The 19,969-nt window shown below is 40.9% G+C and overlaps 1 protein-coding gene across 2 annotated transcripts in view; it reads right to left on the reverse strand.

Annotated features, from left to right (window-relative positions):
* ARHGAP18 (Rho GTPase activating protein 18) overlaps positions 1–15,591 on the reverse strand; it is a 66,479-nt gene extending 50,888 nt beyond the window's left edge. The window contains exon 1 of one of the 2 annotated variants that reach the window (XM_056488090.1): positions 15,421–15,591. In XM_056488090.1, coding sequence (XP_056344065.1) covers positions 15,421–15,500 — 80 coding nt within the window. In that variant the 5' untranslated portion in view covers positions 15,501–15,591. Of the gene's footprint in view, positions 1–2,878; positions 2,963–15,420 lie in introns of those variants that run through there. The other variant, XM_056488091.1, reaches the window with a different exon arrangement.
* Between the last annotated feature and the right edge of the window lie 4,378 nt (positions 15,592–19,969).

The following is a 19,969-nucleotide window of genomic DNA, read 5'->3' on the forward strand; positions in this document are numbered from 1 at the left end:
TTTAAAAGAGCTTTTGTTTTGTTCCAGGAGATGGGGGAAAAAGAGAACATAATACAAACCAAACAACAGAGGAAAAACAAACACTAAACAAAGACTGGAAATTAAGAAAAAAAAACAAAACATGCAAATTAAATATCGATCATTTAAAAGAAATAACCATTCACAATTAAAAACAAACCCTAAAAAAAAAACCATCTTATATGCATTTTATTATTATTTGCTCACAGTTTCACACAAATAGTCCTTGTTTCTCATTTCCACTATCAGTATTCCATCTTTTTGTTCTTTACTCTTAAATGTGTTGTTTTGTTGTGGTTTTGGGGTTTTTTTTTTTGTTTGTTTTTTTTTTTTTTGGTGTAAGCAGTCTCCATTACAGGTGGGTACCTAGGTGGTGAGTGCATGAAAACTTAATATAGTCAGGGAGACTGCTGTCATATTTTAAGGCAGCAAGAGGGATTGCACAAGTCGGGTCAGAAAGGGAAATATGACAGTAAGTACCTGCTCTGCAGCTGAAACGAAAAAGTTCTACTAGTAAAATCAGTAAAAAAAGTAAGAGAAAACCAAAAGAGCTCTTACCAACTTTAGTTTAAATTACACTCATCAAAGAGAATGAAGATGGGGTCTGCAAGAATTCTGGTATTTCTATATTAAATGCAGGTAGTAAAAAAAAAAAAAAAAGCTTGTTTTCAGATTTGCAAATTATGTAGTTGATGTCTCTTAATACAAATTACTTAGGAAAATCCTTTGTTTTCCTCCCTAACTGACATTCCTTTATTTACCTACATGTTAAAAACATGAAAGATATTGGTTTCTAAATTAGCATGCAGTGCCCATCTGATAACATTATCCACAATTGTTCTAAAAAGATATCAGTCTATTTTGAAATATATTGATCAGTTATATGAAACAACATGATTCTGGCTTTTCATCATTGCATCACTAATATTAGCCATAACTCTTACTCTGCATTCCTAAACAAAATATTTCAGTGGAGGGCTAACTGCCAGCAAAAAACACAAGTAAAAATGACATTGTACTCCTACTTTTCCCCATGAATCTAGAGGTTCTGTCCCCACCTTTAACTTCAGACATATTCCTTTGCATAAACAGGGCAAAAATAGCAGCTATTTGTAATACTAAATAACTACAATTACAGATCCCAGCAATAATCAAGGAAAATTAAATACAATACTCCACATGTAACATATTAAATCTGAAGTAAGGCACAATACATATGCAAATGATTCTATAAATATGAATTCATATTTTCTTTTGCCATGTGCACACACACTGTGCACAGAAAAACAAGAGCAATGTTAAAGCACTCATGAGTATTGCTATCCATGATTTTTAGTTACAGGACCAAGCTCCTCATGCTAGACAGCTGTACTTCCCATTATGAGACACATCTACAAATGAATACCATATGTTCTTATACGATACAATATGTACACAGGGAAATAAAAAACATTTGCTGCCTGCAATATTAAGTCATATATGAAAACTCCATTTCAATTAAATTTAAAACATCGTATTATGACAGTGACCTAAGCCTGCAGTTTGGGGGAAAAGGGCAGGGAGTGGGTGGGTGGAGGAAGGGGAGGCACCCAGAATGGGCCTGACCTTGGTGCACAGAGCAGGGACATTTCCAGGCAGCAAAGGGAACCAGGTGTGAGACAAACCACAGCAGAAGCTGCAGGGCACCCCACGAGTCCTTCACTCCCCCCTGCCCAGCTGCACTGCCTGACCACTCTGTCCTGTCCTCAGCCCTCATGACACCACCACACATCCAGCATCCTGCTGGCTTTCCAGCACTGAAGGGAGCACCCACACACCCTGAAAGTTAGGGAACCAGGACATAGCAACAGCAAAGGGAGGTGATGAGGGGACTGAACATCTCTGGGCCAGAGCTGGGTGGCAAATACATCCTGTGAGCTCAGGCACAGTGACACAGTTAAGTCCCTTCCTACCAGAGGTATTTAAGTAAACATCTATTTAATACTGGTAGCAGTGAAAATGCACACTTGCATTCTTATAAGCTTATGTGGATACAAGAAATATTTGATCATATAAGTAGCCAATTCTATCTCAGAGGACAAAGAATAATTCCTTTGCCAAAATAAAGCACCTGGACAAAGTCATTTGTAAAGAACTACAGAAGTGCTGACAGACTGACACAGAAATGGAATCACACACTTGTTAGCATGAAAGGGGTTTAAAGCCTATAATGAAAGTCAACAGAGCAATAGGAATTGATGTAGAAACCCTGTAACAGGAAATTTACAACACATTTTAACATAAAAATGAAAAGGAGACTTTCAAAGAAGGACAAGTGCTACCTAAATTACACTATTTTCTCAATTCTCAGTTCTCTAAATGCAAAACCGGTGTGTACTTTACAGCTTCTGCCACCCTTGTTGAGTGTTTATACCAGACCTGCTCTAATTTCCTTCATCTTTGAAGGTCAGGAAGGTCCAGTGAAGAATTTTCATTGACTGTGTCCTCTGGGCAACTGACTTAATTTTCCGTTTTTTGTTGTCTCATGGCACCTCACTTGGAGGTAAACCAGCTAGAATTATTTGTACAATGCCCTCTCAGAATAAATATGACCTTTACTACCAGCATATACACTATTGTTTTAAACAATGAGGTAATGAAGCTGCCTCTTCACCAAGAGTGCCAAAGCAGTGCTTTGGCTCCAGCTCCTTCTTTGCTCACATGAACTGCACTCCTGTGCAACCTCAGAGTGCCCCAGGGGGTGCCCCCAAGCACATCTCCAGGCCACCCCACCTCACATAAGGCCAACACTTCTCGGAGCAGCCTAAACCCACACCCCAAAAGAACCGCGTGCCAGATCCTGGGATCTCCCCATCCTTACCGGCAAGCTCCACCAAGTCAGCACAAGCAGCAAGGCAGCCAGCCTGTTGTACATCCAGTCCAATCCAGGGGAAGGGCAAAGGTGTCTCTTTACTACGAGAGATTAAATGGGAAATTGCTACCAGCACTCTCAGAGGATCACGTGATAACACTGAGGAGAGCCAGCTAAGCATACAACTGAATCATGCCACCAGCCCAGCACAAAAGTTAACTCTCTGAGGCCACAGCAGAGAATAATTCCTTATTCAGAAATAGTGATGAGTCTGCATCCATGGAAACAGCATCAGCATCACCTCAGCACTGCACCTCCAGCAAACAGCCAGCTTTTCTTCCACCAGCAGACATCCAAAGTAACAGTCATCTTTTGAGTAGTTAAGCCGTTTCCCAAAAACTATTGCTCATTAATCCTGACACCGCAGAAAACTTGAATTCCCAGAACTGTACAAAGGATTTGGGATGGACCTTGTAATTAGCTTTTCCCTAATCCCACTTAATCCCAGAGCTAATTAGTATCCTAATGCATCCTATTGCAAGGCATCTTTCAAGGGAAGCAGAGTATACAAGGTCACAGTCGTCCACTAGCCTGCCATACCTGGATATGCCAGGCACCTCGCCCTTCTTCCAAACTACCCAGCCAGAGAATCAGGGGCCAGCAGACCCTGGTGTACCTGGCTGAAGGAATGTGCAAGATGTGCTCCTCATATCTCCTTAACTTTAACAATTTCCTCAGTGTTATGAAGAGCTTGCTCAGGCAGATAACAATCAGGCAAACCCCCACCTGCATAGCAGCAGCAACAGGTTGGTGACAGACATGCAAAGCAGATGCTCTGAGAAAGCAAAACCTGTGGCATGAGGGATCCTCCATAATGGAAAAACACAAAGCAATATTCTCTTCTGCTCTCAGGTCACAAGCTTGCTCCTTAAGAAACTAAATGGGTGTGAATCTCCTGTTAGCAGCTGGCACAGCTGAATGTCCCATGACAACTCACTGTAGTCCCACTCTCACATTATTCCCTGATGGCAACCAGCTGGAACAAACTGGAACACATGGACTCAAAAAGCTTGAAAGGCTTTTGGTGATGGTGGACTTCCTGAGGTAAAATTGCCAAGCTACAGTTTCACCCAGGCGGACTGCTATCAGTGATGGACACATTGCACTAAGGACCAGGAAACAGACCTGGGAAACTCATGCTCTACACCTCCAGTGCTAGTGGTCAGCTACAGGGCAGCTCACATATCACTAAATTAAACTCTTTTTCTTGAAGATGACAAGGCATGATGGGAGTTATTTTAAGTAATTTTCTTGTTTTAAGTACTAACAATAGTTTCTTGACAGAGCAGCAGCTTGAAATGGGACAAAGGTTCATCTCTGGCTAGCTAACAACAAGGCACACAACCAAAGTAATAGTTAACAATAAAAATCTGCAATAAAATACTATTAAATATGGTATAATAACATAACATACAGCATAATAAATAACAATAAAAATACTACCGTTCCCTCAATAGTTATTGTGCAAAGTATTCATTCTAATTGCAAAAGTATCTTATGCTTTTAGGATATGTTTACCCAAAAAGTTTTAATTTTCAACCTTAAGTAAAAAAAAAATCTAACTTCACATTAATATTTTGAACTCTCACCTGCTAACTAACCTGCTCTCACTTAGCAACTTCTGCAAAATTATACAACCAAAACTCAATTTATGCCTAATCTGAATGTCAGAGATTAAGTTTGCACATATATTTGAAATTAAGAGAAATTTTAACAAGCTGTACTGAGGTCTGTGTTTACTGAGATCTGTATCAAATAGTTCTGCAAAGAGACATGAGCAAAAATATGTAAGTTAATGTTTTCCTTATACTCCCTAATGCAGGATGACAAACCTTTCTGAAACAATCTCTTTAAAAACTCAAGCAAAAAAACCCTAAACACTGTGACAAATCACATGAATTTTTATACCATACATCTTCATAAGCTGTTTTCTAACTTCAAGTCCAAAGTGCCAAATACCAGCTATCACAGCACAAAGCACATAGTTTCCCATAAACTTACATGAGCAGTTCCTACTTATTAGGAGAAAAAAAAAGATTCTGTGGTAGTTTGTTCTTGTATGTGCCATCCACAGCAAGGAGTTCTAACAAATACAGTCCCTTTCTTAGCTTTCAGCTCAAAGGAGAACAACCATCACAGTGTAAATATGAAGACAGGCACTGGACAGATACTTGGACATTTTCATTAGTACATAATATTATCAATTATATTTGTAAAATATCCTGGATATTTAATATCTTCGCCTTTTTTTACTCTTAAATCAGAAAAATTATTGAAATTCAGTTAGGTTCTGTTTCCTACAGGAAATCATGCAAGCTATTCTGATCATACTTCTCATTCCCAATACTGTTTTCATGCACTACCCTGGGCACTAAGAAACCAAAGCAATCTCTTTAGTGCAAAGTTCAGAGCAAAGAAAGGTGTGTTTAAACAAAGCACAGATCAGCAAGCTCTTAGGAGCTTATCAGTGGATGACCAACCATAATTTAGAAACTGCACTTTTATTTACCTCATTAAAGTCTGTGGGAATCCAAGCTGGGCTTTTGTTTCTTTCAGTGAAGCAGGCAGCAGAGTGACACGTGCAGACAATGAGCAAAAGGTAAGTTAAGGGCAGCCCTGCACGAGTGCAGGTGTTCCCTGCAGTGCAATGCACCTGGATTCCAAGGATCTGTTCTCACATCACAGCCTGCCTTTTGCAGCTAGAGACTGTGCACATGACTGAATCACTGAGCAGCATGAGTCAGGACTAAATGAGCTGGAGATGAAGCTTACACCAGCTTTAGAGTGGTTGTTAAAGGACAAGTTGTACCTGAACTGACTAAAAACCTGCCAGTACGAAGTTAAGCCATCAAATAACTTTTCAACAAAACTGAACCAATGGAGCTAAATTATTTCAGACGAGCCTCACACAGGATGTGGTCATAGCCACTACCAGGACTCATAAAAATGAGTTAACTTGTCAAATCACAGCCCCACAGCGACCACATTAAGCTGGCAGAGATGTAGGCTACTGCCAGAGGATTCTGTCAAAAGCCCCTTTCCTGTGAGTTTCCTTCCTTTGTGCCAACACCATCACTGCAGTAACTTGCTGAGTTAGATTAAGGAACTAATCTGCCCAAAAACAACACTTGCAAAAAAATATTTCAGTTGAACCTTTTGTTAATCCAGCTCAATCTACTTCAGTCAACTCAGAAATGCCAATGTCAGGGTAATAAAAATGTTAGGAAGGTGCGAGAGATGGAAAGAAACTCTATCTACTTTGAGTGGTGTTCCCCACTCTTTTTAGCACCCATTTATCTCAGCCTACTATGACCATGACCTGCATCCACCATCACTGCACATCAAAACTTCTGCTTCAGAGCAAGTCCTAGGAAACACTCTGAGAGGAAAGAAAAAGTTTCATCAAATATTATCTCTTTTCAACAGAACATGAAGACATTTCTCAAGTCTACCTGAAATACAGGCTTTTCAGAAGATAACACAGGCAAGCCACCCATGTGAGTTTAGCAGGACATTAAAGTCCACCCTCTGGATGGAGTTATAACGATGCTGATGACCACTCCCACAATGATAACACCATTATCAGTATTCCCTTATCTAGCTGTAGCAAAGACAAGCAGGCTGAGAGGCTTCAGAAGCTACTCTACAGATCTGTATGACCTCTCATCCTCTTAGCAACTGTTGAGACAGAAAGCATCTTCCACTGTCCTGTGGTACCACAGCTCCAGTGTCCTGCTGCAACTGGCCACAGCTCTGTATGTGACAGCAGTGACAGAGCTTCCTCTCTGTTCAGTAGCCAAAGCTTCTTGTTCCAAGCCTCTTGCTTTGTATCTGGTATCACAGACTCATAACTACAGCTACAACCACAATTATTACATGAATTCTTAGGCTACATCAAACCTACAAGATCTTTTTGCTTTATTTGTGCAGCTAAAATTTAACCTTGTGCTTTCTTAATACGTAGCAAAACTCCCTGTTATCTCTGGATGCTGCTGTATTTTATTAAAGGCAAAGAATTTCTGATAGAGATGATACTTCATCAGTGCCCTTGAGTCCCAACATTGTTCTAACAATTACACAAAAATCTGCTAAAAACCATCAACTGTTTAAAAAGACTAAAAATTAAGCACTATACCTCACTAAGCACATATTGCTAAACATTGACCAAACAATTTTCACACTTCACCCTAATTATTTTCCTGTTTTTCAAATAGGGATATGAATCCAAAATATCTGGTTCCCAAAGCCAGATAAAAGCTGTTGGGGTGGTTTAGGGACTCTGGACTGGAAGAAAAAGGAGTTGGAGTAGTGATAAATTTGTACTGATTTGTATTGGAGGGGTGAAGATTTGTACTGATGCTAAATCAAGCAAAAGCACTAACTGTTCTGCTGCAGTTGGGCACTGAGTATGCATGACAAGGTATTCATTTATTTGTTGAAAACAATGCTATTCTTACTTTATTGCTTTCTCATGTATGCTATACCTTCAATCACTATTCTAGGTATGCTAAAAACATTCTGATTTGCTCCTCCTCAAATACATCATCGCAAATACTTCACCCCAAACCATTTTAAGCTCCCCAAGCATACTGGGGGCCCTGTGGAGGAAACACTTTAACACATTTTTATTGTCATCTTTCAGCCTAAGGAATCTCCCTAGGAAAGAAGGCTATTGCAAAAAGATGACAGATAAAACGTCTGAAATTATCAAGAAATCATTTCTAGTCTAACAGGATTGGGATGCCGTATCAGGAACAGCAGAGAACAGTCACAGAACAAGAGAGAATATTGAGCAGCTTACCCTTACATGAAAATACGACCAGGTACACAACTGTACCTATGCATACTTTTATTCTGCTGTAATACAAGAGAGCTAGCCCAAAACAACAACCAAAGAATAAGTTCATGGCTTCAACTTTTTTGGGAGTGCAGAGGTGCTCATCCCATACACCACTCACATACTATCAGAAATACACCTCAGAAAATGATGGCTAAAATTGTACTTAAGGAATTAATCAAGTCTGTCTATTTTTTACACCACCAAATACTAAGGAACAACACCCCCCTCTTTTATTTATCTATTTATTTGGCTGCAAATATTTAATTTCCCTGTCTGAACATGATTACTTTGAAACCATGACTCCAAGGCCGAGGCAGGTTCATTGCAAAACCAGCAGCCCTCACAAAATAGCCTGTTGGCACATTGCAAGTACTCAAAGCTTATGAGCAGGGTATTTTTCTTCCCCTGGCAAAGCAGATTTACTGAGGAGTCTGGAACGACAGTCAGTGAGTCATGCATAGCCAAATCTGCAACACTCACAGCAGGGACCTCACTGTATCACTTACTGTAATTACAGCCTCCCTTCAGCTGTAGGGCTTCAGAGACAAAAAAAACCCGAAGGTGAACTTTTAGTAACTCCAGTGAAAAAAGGCACCAACAATAAAGAAAGGTGCTGGCATTACAAATGTATGAGTAACCTTTATAAGCCTTACAGCTCTTAGCTCCTGCTTCACTAGTAACAGTTACAAAACAAGAGCAAAATATTGGCAATAATATTAGTTTATAACATTTTTAATCTAGTGCCAATATCAGCAGACTCAAAATGCCATTAGTTTTGCTCAAAAACAAATTTAACAATTCTGCTCATCAAAGAGAAAGAACTTGGAGAAACAATGAACTATTCCACTAGGCCACACTTAGAACACTGGAATTCAGATTTACACAGCTCTTCTGGTACTTTTCTGACCAATTCCATACCAGATTTGCATAAAGTCTACATGTTTGTAACAGCACATATAGTAATATGTTGTATTATACTCAGTATCATCCAGATTGGTGTACACAAGCAAAAAAAGAGAAAGCCCGTAATTAAAATATACAAAAGGCCTTTCAGTTTCCCATTCCTAATAGTAAGACAACCATGGCGTCTCTGTATGTTACTAAAATAATAAAAAACAACTATACACCAGCCTTGATTTTCCTCCTTTATGATATGTCACTCTATTGATTGAGCAGATTTACTCCTGTTTGTATCTATTTAAGGGTCTGTCTGACACAAAATAGAACTCAATAGATTGTTTGCCGTGATAGTGAAGGACATCATATCAAATCTACACCCACAACATAAAATAATCTAAGTCACCTACTGAACTGGGCTTCTTGAAATAATGTTGTTTTATCATCCTGACAGATGCTGAATAGATGCTTAAGTGCAAGAAACAGTGACCATGTCTGCACAATGAGGACTGCACTGAAAGAACTTCAGAGATCTAGGGCTGAAAAATAACATTCATATTGAAGAGAATTCCACCAAGATTCTTAGAAAAACAAGATGACATGACTGCAGTATACACAATTGGCTAAAGTGATAATCAGCAGCAAGGAAGTGATTTTACCTGTATTGGTGACAGTCCCAAGACTGACACTGAAGTACTGCTGGGAGGTGAAGGAGAAGCAAAGTAGGAGGGCAAATGTAAAGACAGATGCTAAAATGCTAAAGAAAACTGTCAAAAAAAGGATTTTCAGACTGAAGAAACAAAGGCTCAAAGAGAATCATCCGCTCCACCCACCAAGATAAAATCGAGTGGAAAGCTGACCGTAGGTAACAGGCACAAGGCAGGCTTTTTAATGGGGTGGCAAGACATAGCAAGAACAAAGGCAGGAATAAGATCAATTCTAAGTAGAAAAAACGGTGCAAACTGGTTGACGAGTAACCCCGTGAAGCAGGAATCCAGAATCAAGGAAGCAGGAAATGTTGGGATACCACATCTTGCTGTCTGTAGATCAAGTTACTGGGATTAAGACATCAGTAATCAAGCAACATATTAAGGGTCTGCTATACACTCCATATTTATACATGCATGAAATACAAAAGACACAAAAGCAATTCTCAACAAAGTAACTTCGTGCCTTGTTGCCTGTCAGCTCTATCTGAAGATGTTGGCAGGCACTGGACAATGAACTTTGTTCAAAGCAGTAGGCAACCCCGAGGCAGGAAAGATTTTTCTAATGCATTCAGATGAAGACTGTGCTCATGCAAAACCTGTAGACTGTGATGGTTTTGTAAAGTCAGCTGTAGTGGAATAGATCTCTGCTCTGCAGATAGTTCTTTCTGCCTTTATAGAAGCAAAGCAGCACATGGAAGGTACTGTGCTGAGCCATCCATATACTGGCATCATGAAAGGTCACAGGGGCCAGGAACAACAACTGCTGTGATGACAGCGGGGACCTGGAATCCCTTCTGTACAAGCAGATTGCAAACAAAATTGCAAAATGCTCCACCACTGAAGGCAGTTGTGAGTAATCAGCCTGTGAGTTTGCTGCTTGTACACTGAGCATTATATGTATCCCTCACAGTACTTTATTCCTTTATACTGGATTTCACTGGTTTTCAGTTCCAAGAGTGAGTCACTGGTAGGAAAAGAATGGGAAAGGAATGAGCACTTTTCTCTCTGAAATAAAGGAGATGGAAAATGACCCTGAAAAAAGGCATGATTTCACGCTTACTACTAGATTTCTTCTTGGCTTAAGACACAAACTTTGTTCAGATTTGAACAAAGAATGAGGCAGATTATTCCAGTAATGAAACTCCACTTGTATGTGTGATCTGTAATATCTATTATGGTCAATGTTCAAAAAAATTGTATCTTGTGGACAACTCACAGCAGAAGTCTTTGTTATTTCTCCACGATCGAAGGACATCTGTAATTTGGGTTTCTTACTAAGAGATCAAATAGCAAGTGAGTGATTTAGACCACAGCTGCCTGTAGAAAACACCAAGTATTTTATGTCCCTTACTTGTCCCCTGAGTGAACTCATGCTACCACTACTAAATCTGTAAAGCCCATATTTACAAAAATATATAAAATTAAATACTTATGTTTATGCAGACTTATACAGTAACCCACAAAAAGGGCACAGCTCTACAACAAAACCCAAGTGAGACTGCCTGGTGTCACTGCCACACAGACCCAAGCTTCAGCTGCTATCTCCCAGAATCAGGTGGATTCAGTAACAAAGCAGGATGGTGAAGCTCAAGGGCTGCAGGCCCTGAATAGCAGGTGCCACTTGAAAGAGGAGACCTGAGGTGGCAGCAATCCTCTCTCTTACAACACTCTTTTCCAGAACTGGCCCAGGGTTTCATTCCATCTCAGGGAAACTCAACTCATTCTCGTTTTCCAAGTGAGTATCAGCAAACCAAATACAAGATTTAAAAAAGGTAAAGAAGGGAGAGTGCATAGAACTGCAGAGCCTCTGAGTTGGAGCAGCCATGTCCTAGGCTCTACGAAACACTTAAATTATCAGCAATACAAAGATTTACAGGCTCTTTTGAAGCATACGACGTTAAACAGGCACTGGCTTGCAAAGCTTCAAAACTGGAACTGGTCTTCCAATGTAAGTTAAGGCAGTGCACTGAAGTGGCAGCAAAAGTGCACATGCTGGTGAGCAAGCACAGTGACTCACTGGAAACAGACACAGGGAGGCTGTCACATGAAAAGCTGGAGCAGCACAGGAGACAACACGGAACAGCAGCACCCCAAATAGGAGAGAGGTATGGAGAGGAAAGCAACTGTACCTCCAGAGGCCAACACATTCAGAATCATTCATCTATTGGTTTGCAATTTAGGCTTGGCTCTTGAAAATGCCATGCAGCAGAAATTTATCTGCCTCATGCACTGGTGTATTGGTGCAGCTCAGTTATTTCTGCATGCACACTGCACGCATCCACTTCTTATAAATCTATTCCTCACAAACTGAATACTCCAGGCTTGGTCTCAGCCTTATAATCACATTTGAAAAACATTTTTACGTACATATATTTGCATGCACACATGCATTCACTCACTCTTCAGGACAGAAATAGTCCTGTAGAAGACTCTCTGGATGGCATTTGATTTCCTGAGGGTAAGCCCACACAGCCATATGAAGAGAATGTTGTTATCTGAAACACCTACGTGTGCCTGGCAAATATGACACACGACCTGTGGTGCTTTCTGCCAAAATAGATGGGGTAGAACTCCTGAAGAACCTAAATGGCACTGGAAACCTATGCTTAGAGGTTTGGATTTCAGAGGTTTGAGGGTGACATACCTATAGTTAGTCACTGAAACGATTTTGGACTGAAGCCTCTCTGATTCAGTCCTGGTTTCTCCAACCCAAATACTAACAAACAGCTCCACAGAAAGAAATTGTTTAAAATTTTGTGAATGGATATCACAAAGAAAAGGAGATGACACAAAATCCAAGTAGCATGACAGCCAATGGGCATTACTGAATCTAACAGGTTAAAAATTGAAAGTAAGTGAATTAAGGCAATAAGGAAAAGAGAGCTGTTATTAAAATGGAATTTGATACTGTGTATCCTGCCTTTTTGATTTTTCCAAGAAAGGTCTTAAAATAAATATTTAGGCAAACCACAGAAATCACCCACAACCAATATCTACACCATATAAAGATAATCCTTTAACTGCTACTTTAAAGCAAAATGCAAAACATACTTCTCTATGGCAAAGACAACATCTCTGATGCTATTTATGCATTACTACTGTTAAGGCAATATTCCTAAATTTACAAACTTGGAAGTAATCACACTGAGGCTGTTCTAGATTTTAGCCTACTGAACCAATGGTTATGTAAACCTTTCCACAAAAGCAAGTATTTCACAGACTCACTGTGCCTTTAAACGGCCAAAAAACCCCAGAATAGACAAGTAGCTCAACAATCTATTAGATCACAAAAAAATTAAGTCTTATGAAGGAACAGTTCTCATATGCCTGAAGGAAAAAAAAACAAAGGGTAGGAAGTATAGATCGCTCTTTCCTACAATGTCACTTTGTGTGGAACACAGCCAACATATTGCTTTTTCCAGGAGGTACCAGTGTCACACTTCCCTCTAAAGATAAAGCAATTTCTAATATGCACTGTTTTGAATGCCTATGAAAAAAATAATTTAACAGAGTTTCTCTATTTATCTTTCCAAAAGGGCTGCTTCATTACAGCTAGTACCGTATTACACTGGCTTCTTATTATTCTGACCCTGTTGAAATTTACAGTTTTCAAACTAGTAGAACTTAATTGTTCTAATTTTGTTATTTTTTTTAAAGGCAAAATAAGCTCAATTCACATCAGCAACAAAATACAAAATCTGGACTGCAGATCTAGTCCACTTGCACATCGTGAAGAGTCAAATGGAAGAACTTATTTCCATAAATTATTTCAGAATTATGTGGGTTTGGGCATTATTAGCATCATGCAGCTCTGCACATCTTGGGAATGTTGACAAAGAAGGAAAGTAGTTGGAATAACAAGGGGGGAGTGGATGGGAGAGAAATCCCACAGAAATGTTACAACGTTTCAGGAAAGTTTTGTTTGTTTGTTTCTAAAAAGACCAAAAGAGAACTAAAAGTGGCCACTCCCCTCCCTCTCTGTTCCCATGAAAATACTCCCAATCTCTCTCACAACAGAAGTGGGAAGACACTGGGGATGCACAGCAGGAGGAAGTGGGTCAATCAGGACCATGGAGTTGAGATCCTCATAATAAAAACAGGACAAGCAGACCTAAGGCTCAAATTTAGAGTGGCACAGAAAAAAGGCAGAGAGGTATTTAGGATTTTAGTTTAATGAGCTAAGTGACAAATGTGCATGGGCTGGAATGCTGTACTACTCCTGTAGTGGAACTCAGGCAAACTAACTGTGGGAATCCTCTGTTCTGCACAGCTGAAACACACACATTTGTTTGCTGCAATTACAGAAATGAGACCACTTTTCCCATTTATTTCCCCTTCTCTTAATCCCAAACCAGAAAAATTTGTGAAGGATTGCCATTACTTGCTTGGCAATGTCCCAGCTTACCCAGGAGTCTGTCTGCAGAAGCAGCTGCAGAGGAGCTGGAATCTCAGGAGACTGCTGCTCCTAATAGTGTGGCATTAGCACAGGAGACAAGTTTCTTAAGTCACAGAGAGGGACTGTGCTCATGTGTCCCACACCTCTAGGGGCTAAGAATCTGCTGCTTAGAGCCATGTATCCAGACAGCTACACGTAAAAAAAAAGGAAACTAATCATAAGCATCTACAGATACACAGATCTTTACTCAGAAGTTATCCCAAGGAGCAGGGAAAGCATTATTTAACTTATCCGTCCACTTCCATGGGGAGTTTGAGGGGAGTTATGAGAGGCCAAGGCACACTACAAACAACAACAGAGAAGTTTTTGGATTTTGTGATTTCTTGAAAAAGTAAATATATTTTGTATTCCACTGGAAATGGCCAGGTCTGCAGAGCCCTTGTAAATGTACCTAAGATGACATCAGGACTTCAAATGAGGCTGATAACATTAGTCATGGAGAAGGAAGTACCTCAACAAAAAGATAACTTAGTGGTTCTAACGGGGCAGGAGGTATTTCTCAGTTTTGTCCTTGCTTTTGTTGTAGTCTCTTGGTGTGATAGGTCACAGTGCATCTGTTACCTTTTGTCCAGGGTGACCCACTGTACTGCCTTCTATCTTCTTTTAATCAGACTGTAATCTCTTTGATCATACATGCTCTTCCTATGCGCACATGGAAACAGTTTCAATACCTTCCCAGTTTCAGCTGGCTTCTCAGCATTATTAAAAGTCCCGTTTCTATCAATGGGACCTTTGTTGACAATTTCAGCAAGGAAGAGGCAAGACTGAATGGGCCATAAAGACAAAAGTCAGCCATTTACGCAGCAGTCCCTCTGGTCATTGCTATGGAAAAGCCAGCAGTGACTTCTACCTATATCAAACGAGCTGTGAGGCACCACGAGGTACTCAGCCCTCATGTATGTATAACCAGCTTCTAGTCCGTTATCAGTTTCAATGGCAAATACTTTAAAAAGTTTGTCTTGTTATGACCTACACCTCCCTCCCGTTTATCACATTAAAAAAAAAAAAAAAAGAAAAAAAGAAAAAAAAAAGTTACAAAGGTAAGTAGTAAGGCACAGGAGACTACAGGAAAATCTATGCACAGCACCTCAGCCTGATCCCAAAAAACACCGAGGTCCAGCGCCCCCGAGCCCAGGGGACAGCACTCACAAACGCTGCCCGCTCCGAGTCTAAAACCGCAGCGGCCAGAGCAGCTGGGCTTCAACACCGACAAGGCACCCGGGACTGCTCTTGGACACAAACGCCCCAACAACAGCCGCCGGCTGCTCCTGCTGTTTGCTCCCGGCACACCAGCAAAACTCCTGGCGCTCCCTCGACGCGCGGAGCGCGTTACAGAAAAGCGTGGGGAAAAAACCCAAACGAACCAACCAAAGCAGGACAAAGCATTTGGGAGCCGCGGGACACAGCGCAAAAACGGGCAAAGCCTTTCGCCGAGGGCCGGAGCAGGCAGCTTCTCCCGCGCAGCAGGTCCCGCTGAGCCGGCCGCGCTCCTCCGGAGCCGGAGCCGCCCCCGCCGAGCGCACCTGCCGCGGGCAGCGCCCTCCTCCTCCCTCCCTCCTGCCCTCCCTGCCGCCCGCAGCCCGCTCACCCGCCGGGGGCGTCGCCGGCCCCGCCGCTGGGGTGGTAGGCGGTGAGGACCACGCCGCGGGAGCCGGAGCGCCAGCTCATGGCGCTGGCCGCCGCATCCCTTCTGGAGACACCGAGGCGGAGCGGCCCGGCGCGGCCCGGCGCGGCCCAGCCTCCTGCCGGCAGCGCAGCGGGGCAGGGCCGGGTGACGGCAGCGCTTCCTGCGGCCCTGGGGCCCTGCCCCTCCTCCGGCCCGGGAGCCGCGGCGCCGCTCGGTGCGCTTCCTCACCGCGGGCTGCGGGACACCGGCCTCCTCCGCCTGAGTTCGTGAGAACGTGTCGCCGAGACACCCGTCACGTAAAGAAAAGTCGCTGCCCTTTCGCCCCGAGTCGGCTGCCACGGGCGAACTGCTGCGCCCCGAGGCTGCCGCGCGGCAAGTGCGGCACGGCAATAAGAAAAATAAAGAATGTGTTCAGCGCGTTATCAATTTCACTGAATCGCAACAGTATTTGGTGATTGCTTTAACTTCTCATACACACCCCAGAAAAAGGTTTATTTTTTTGAATGAAAAGCTCTCGTAAGTGAAAGCACAAGGGATAATGTCAAGCAAGGACGCTGCTGACTGAGTTGCCTCAGAGATGCTGGGTTTAAACAATTGCCATTAGCTCCAAGGTCCCGCTCTATCATCCCGTGACAGCCAGAGGGGCGCAGCATTGTGTCCGTCTTTTTGGTGGGCAAAGCCTCCTCTGTGCCTCGGCTCTGATGAGGTGGGACTCGCTGCCTTGGTTTTAGTTCTGAATTGGTAGGCAAGACCTGTAACGCAACACCCAAAGCTGTTTGGTTTTTTTTCCATGGCAACATGTAAATGCACACATGCTATTTATGTTTGTAATTTGTGCCCTCCTTCACATATGCATATGATTTGTCTGAATTATTATCAGTTTGTTCTATAAGTGAATGGATCAACTTCAGCTGAGACGAGTGTAATTTGCATTCTGTTCACTTTTTTTCCTTTTAAAACAAATCATGCAACTGCTTGGCTTGCAGTTAAAACCTGCAAATTCAGTGCTGGGCTCTGTGAGGTGTTCTGAAGCACATGGGTATTGAGTTCTGAACCTTCACTCTTTTAACTTTGTACCTAAATTGGAATGCTGCATGCACGTTTGTGGATGGACCATGCAGTTTTCTGTGCAGCTGTTCTGCTGTGCAGAGCTGCCATGCAGGAGCAGCACAGAAATCCTGTCCTACAGCCACAAATCGTGGAGGCAAACAGGCTTCTGGTTATGTTTGAGCAAGATCATTTTGTCCTCTGGAGTCCTTGATACTTACAGCTGGTGACATTGGAGGGATCATAGTCAGAATAACTGAATTTTGCTATTGATGATGGACCAAACAGCAAGTGCCAAACAGCAAGTCCTGATTTCTTTAAAAAGAGTAAAGTTGCCATTAAATTTTGAAAAGAATCCCAACGTTACAAGCACAGGAAAACTTGGGTGTCATTCAATAGGCCAACCATTACAGAGTTGCCTTTTCATTTCTCACACACCTGAGGGTCACGTGCTGCTTTAGTATAAACTATTGAAAGGGGGGATGTGTTTTGATAAAGCCTGCTTTTTCCATGGTTTCTTGGATGTTTTATCTGTAGGCAGCTAGCCAAGATGTTTTGGTCAAAGTATTTTTTGTATTGTTATTTTTAAATCAAAATTTTCACATGAAATTTAAAAACCCAATTTATTTGAAAGACATCAGTACCTACAGGTACAGTATGCATATAAATTAGAAAAAGGAACAGGTCAGTTTTTAACTATGTGATTGTTTAATTTTTTAATATTTACAATGGATTGGAAAGAAGCTGACTCACTTCCACAGATGTTCTTCTACAAAGGGAATGGGTAAAAGAGAAGGCACAGCTTCAGGGCATCTTCAGCCAATGGCTTCGTACTATGGTTACAACAGTTTAACTAGCAGTATGCACCAAAAGCACTGAGACAAATTGTCTGCATGTACCTATACACTCACAAAAACAAGGACGTGAAACCACTGCAAAACTTAGGACTGTGAAAAGATTTCCCTGTACTCCCACTGTAAAGGTATTGCACTCTCTCTACATCTCAGTCTGTGTCCCTAAGGCAAAAATTAGCCTAACTTCTCACACAAGCATGCAAACAAGACTCTTCTGTTTTCACAGCTCAGTTGGAAATACATCAGCACGAGGTGAGAAAACATCCTATTAACGTATGTTAGCTATCTGCTGGTGCATTTAGCTTTCTTTAAATGCACATGTTGTTAATTGTTAAACAGCATATGCAGAATGCAAAATCATTTTCTGAAGGATCCATTTTTTTCTTTTAAACTAAACCAGAAAAACCAAACCAGAAAAACCAAACATAAATACTAGGGTCCTTAGGACCTGGCCCTGTCTGAAGCTTCAGCTAACTGGTTGCATGCCAAATACTTCACTCAGTTATAAAACTTCCTTTTAAAAAATAACTAAAATAAAACAGAAATAAGAGTAAAACATTTAGAGCATTCCATGTCTAATGAGTGCTTTCCAAAGCCCTTTGCCCAAACCAAATATATATTAGGTGCTATAAGAACAAAAATGTAAACTGCTTTTTCTTTGATAAGCATCTTAAATTAAGGCACATAATTAAGGCACACCACAAACATGCTTCAGCCTTACTGTAAAATCAAGAATGCAGAAACATGATGTAGTCAATGTGGTGTCATTGGGGGCTGCTCAAAAGAAAATTTTGCTGCAAATGGAGAAGGAGAAGAACCTGCCTTGTTTGGGATGTGGGAGAAGATTAAGAAAGGCAAAACCCAGAATGAGTTTGTACTAGTCAACTGGAGACTAAGAGGTAAGAAAGCTTAAGAAAGCTTTTATAAGCATTTAACAAGAAAAGTGAGAAAAGGAACTAGAAAGGAAAAAGTCCTATTAAAAATGACACTATGTATTAAATTAGTGATAAAACCAGAAGAGTTATTTATTCCCTTCTTACATTTATCTTTATTATGATGCACTTCAAACATAGAAGAGAATTTAGGAGCTAACTCTAGTCACTTTTTCCTCTACTCAACAGGATCTAACCCAGTTCTGTTTTGAAAGCATAACACTAGCAAAGTTTTCTTTGATTAAATGATTCCCAATTTACACTAGACACAGATAGATAATTTTGACCTACAGATGTATTATTGCTGTAAACCGACAGAAATATCACTACTCTCTTTCACTGGTATATCTTCTGCCTAACTCTGACTAAATAGTCATTAATTCCTAAGTTTGCAGTTAATATTTTTGTTCTTAATAAGGTCCAGGTATACTTATTTGGAAAGTAAGGTTGTTCATAGAGAAGACAAAGCTTTGGGGAGACCTCACTGATGCCTTCCAGTACCTTAAAGAGGCTTTTAAAAAATAATGAGTTTTCATATAGGCAAACAGAGACAGGACATGGGACAATGATTTTAAAGAGAAAGCAGACAGGTTTAGATTAGATGTTAAGAAAAACATCATTACTCAGAGGGAGATGAAACACTGAACAGGTTGCCCAGAGAACTTGTAGATGCCCCATCCCTGGAAATGTTCAAAGCTGGGTTGGATGGGGCCCTGAGGGACTTGATCTAGTGTGTGGCATCCCTGTTGATGGCAGGAGGTTTGGAATTACATCATCTTTAAGGTCACTTCCAACTCAGACTGTTCTATAACTCTATAATCAAGTAGGCAAGAATGCAACATTTGAGGCTTATAGGTTTATGTGCTTTCAAAAGGAGGATATCATTGAGAAAGGAGATTACAAATCAGTCTATCTTGCTACAGAATCCAAGACTCCTTCAAAGAGTTAAATATTTAGATTAAGATGTCATGCACTGCCTTTACGCTCAATATAGTCAGTCAACAAAGCCATGCAGACCATGCAGGGTTCTGATGCTTAGTGCTCTCCTTAAAAAAACTGCTAAAAAGAGAACTTCTCAGCAGTGCCACCCTTCATCACTGCTTTACAGGGTTTGAATATGCATATGTTCAACATGTGCTTTTGACTCTTCACTGCAGAGAGATTTATTTTCATTTTTTAAATTTTCCCAAATAAAAAAATAAATCACACTGTTTTTCATAATTTGTATAAATATATGATTATTATTCTTTAAATATGCATTAGGTGATTTTTCACATTCCAGTTCCTAATGATATGTTAATTATCAGCAGATAGAAATGCAACCCACTGAGAAGAATTGGCTAGAGGAAATAGTAACAGGTCAGCTGACAAATTTAAATTCACAGACTGACTTCAATGGCAGTAGATGGATTTGTTCTTGCTGAGGTCTAGAAATCCCCCTGTCCAAGAGCATTTTGACAAGTAAAAGTAGTACTGGGCTTTTAAAGCATATTTTTAATGCAGGAAAGTTTCAACCTTTCCCTTCTTTTATCTATTCCAGCATTTGTTCAGATGAGTTTTAAACCAAGCAGAAAATGTCTCACCAGTTCACTCACCTAATTCACATTGAAATAAAATGGCAGTGCTTCCATTGTCCAAATTATATCTCCAGGGCTCCAGCCAGCAGCCAGAAAATAC

Source organism: Oenanthe melanoleuca, chromosome 3 (genome assembly GCF_029582105.1).
Source record: "Oenanthe melanoleuca isolate GR-GAL-2019-014 chromosome 3, OMel1.0, whole genome shotgun sequence".
NCBI classification, from domain to species: Eukaryota; Metazoa; Chordata; class Aves; order Passeriformes; family Muscicapidae; genus Oenanthe; species Oenanthe melanoleuca.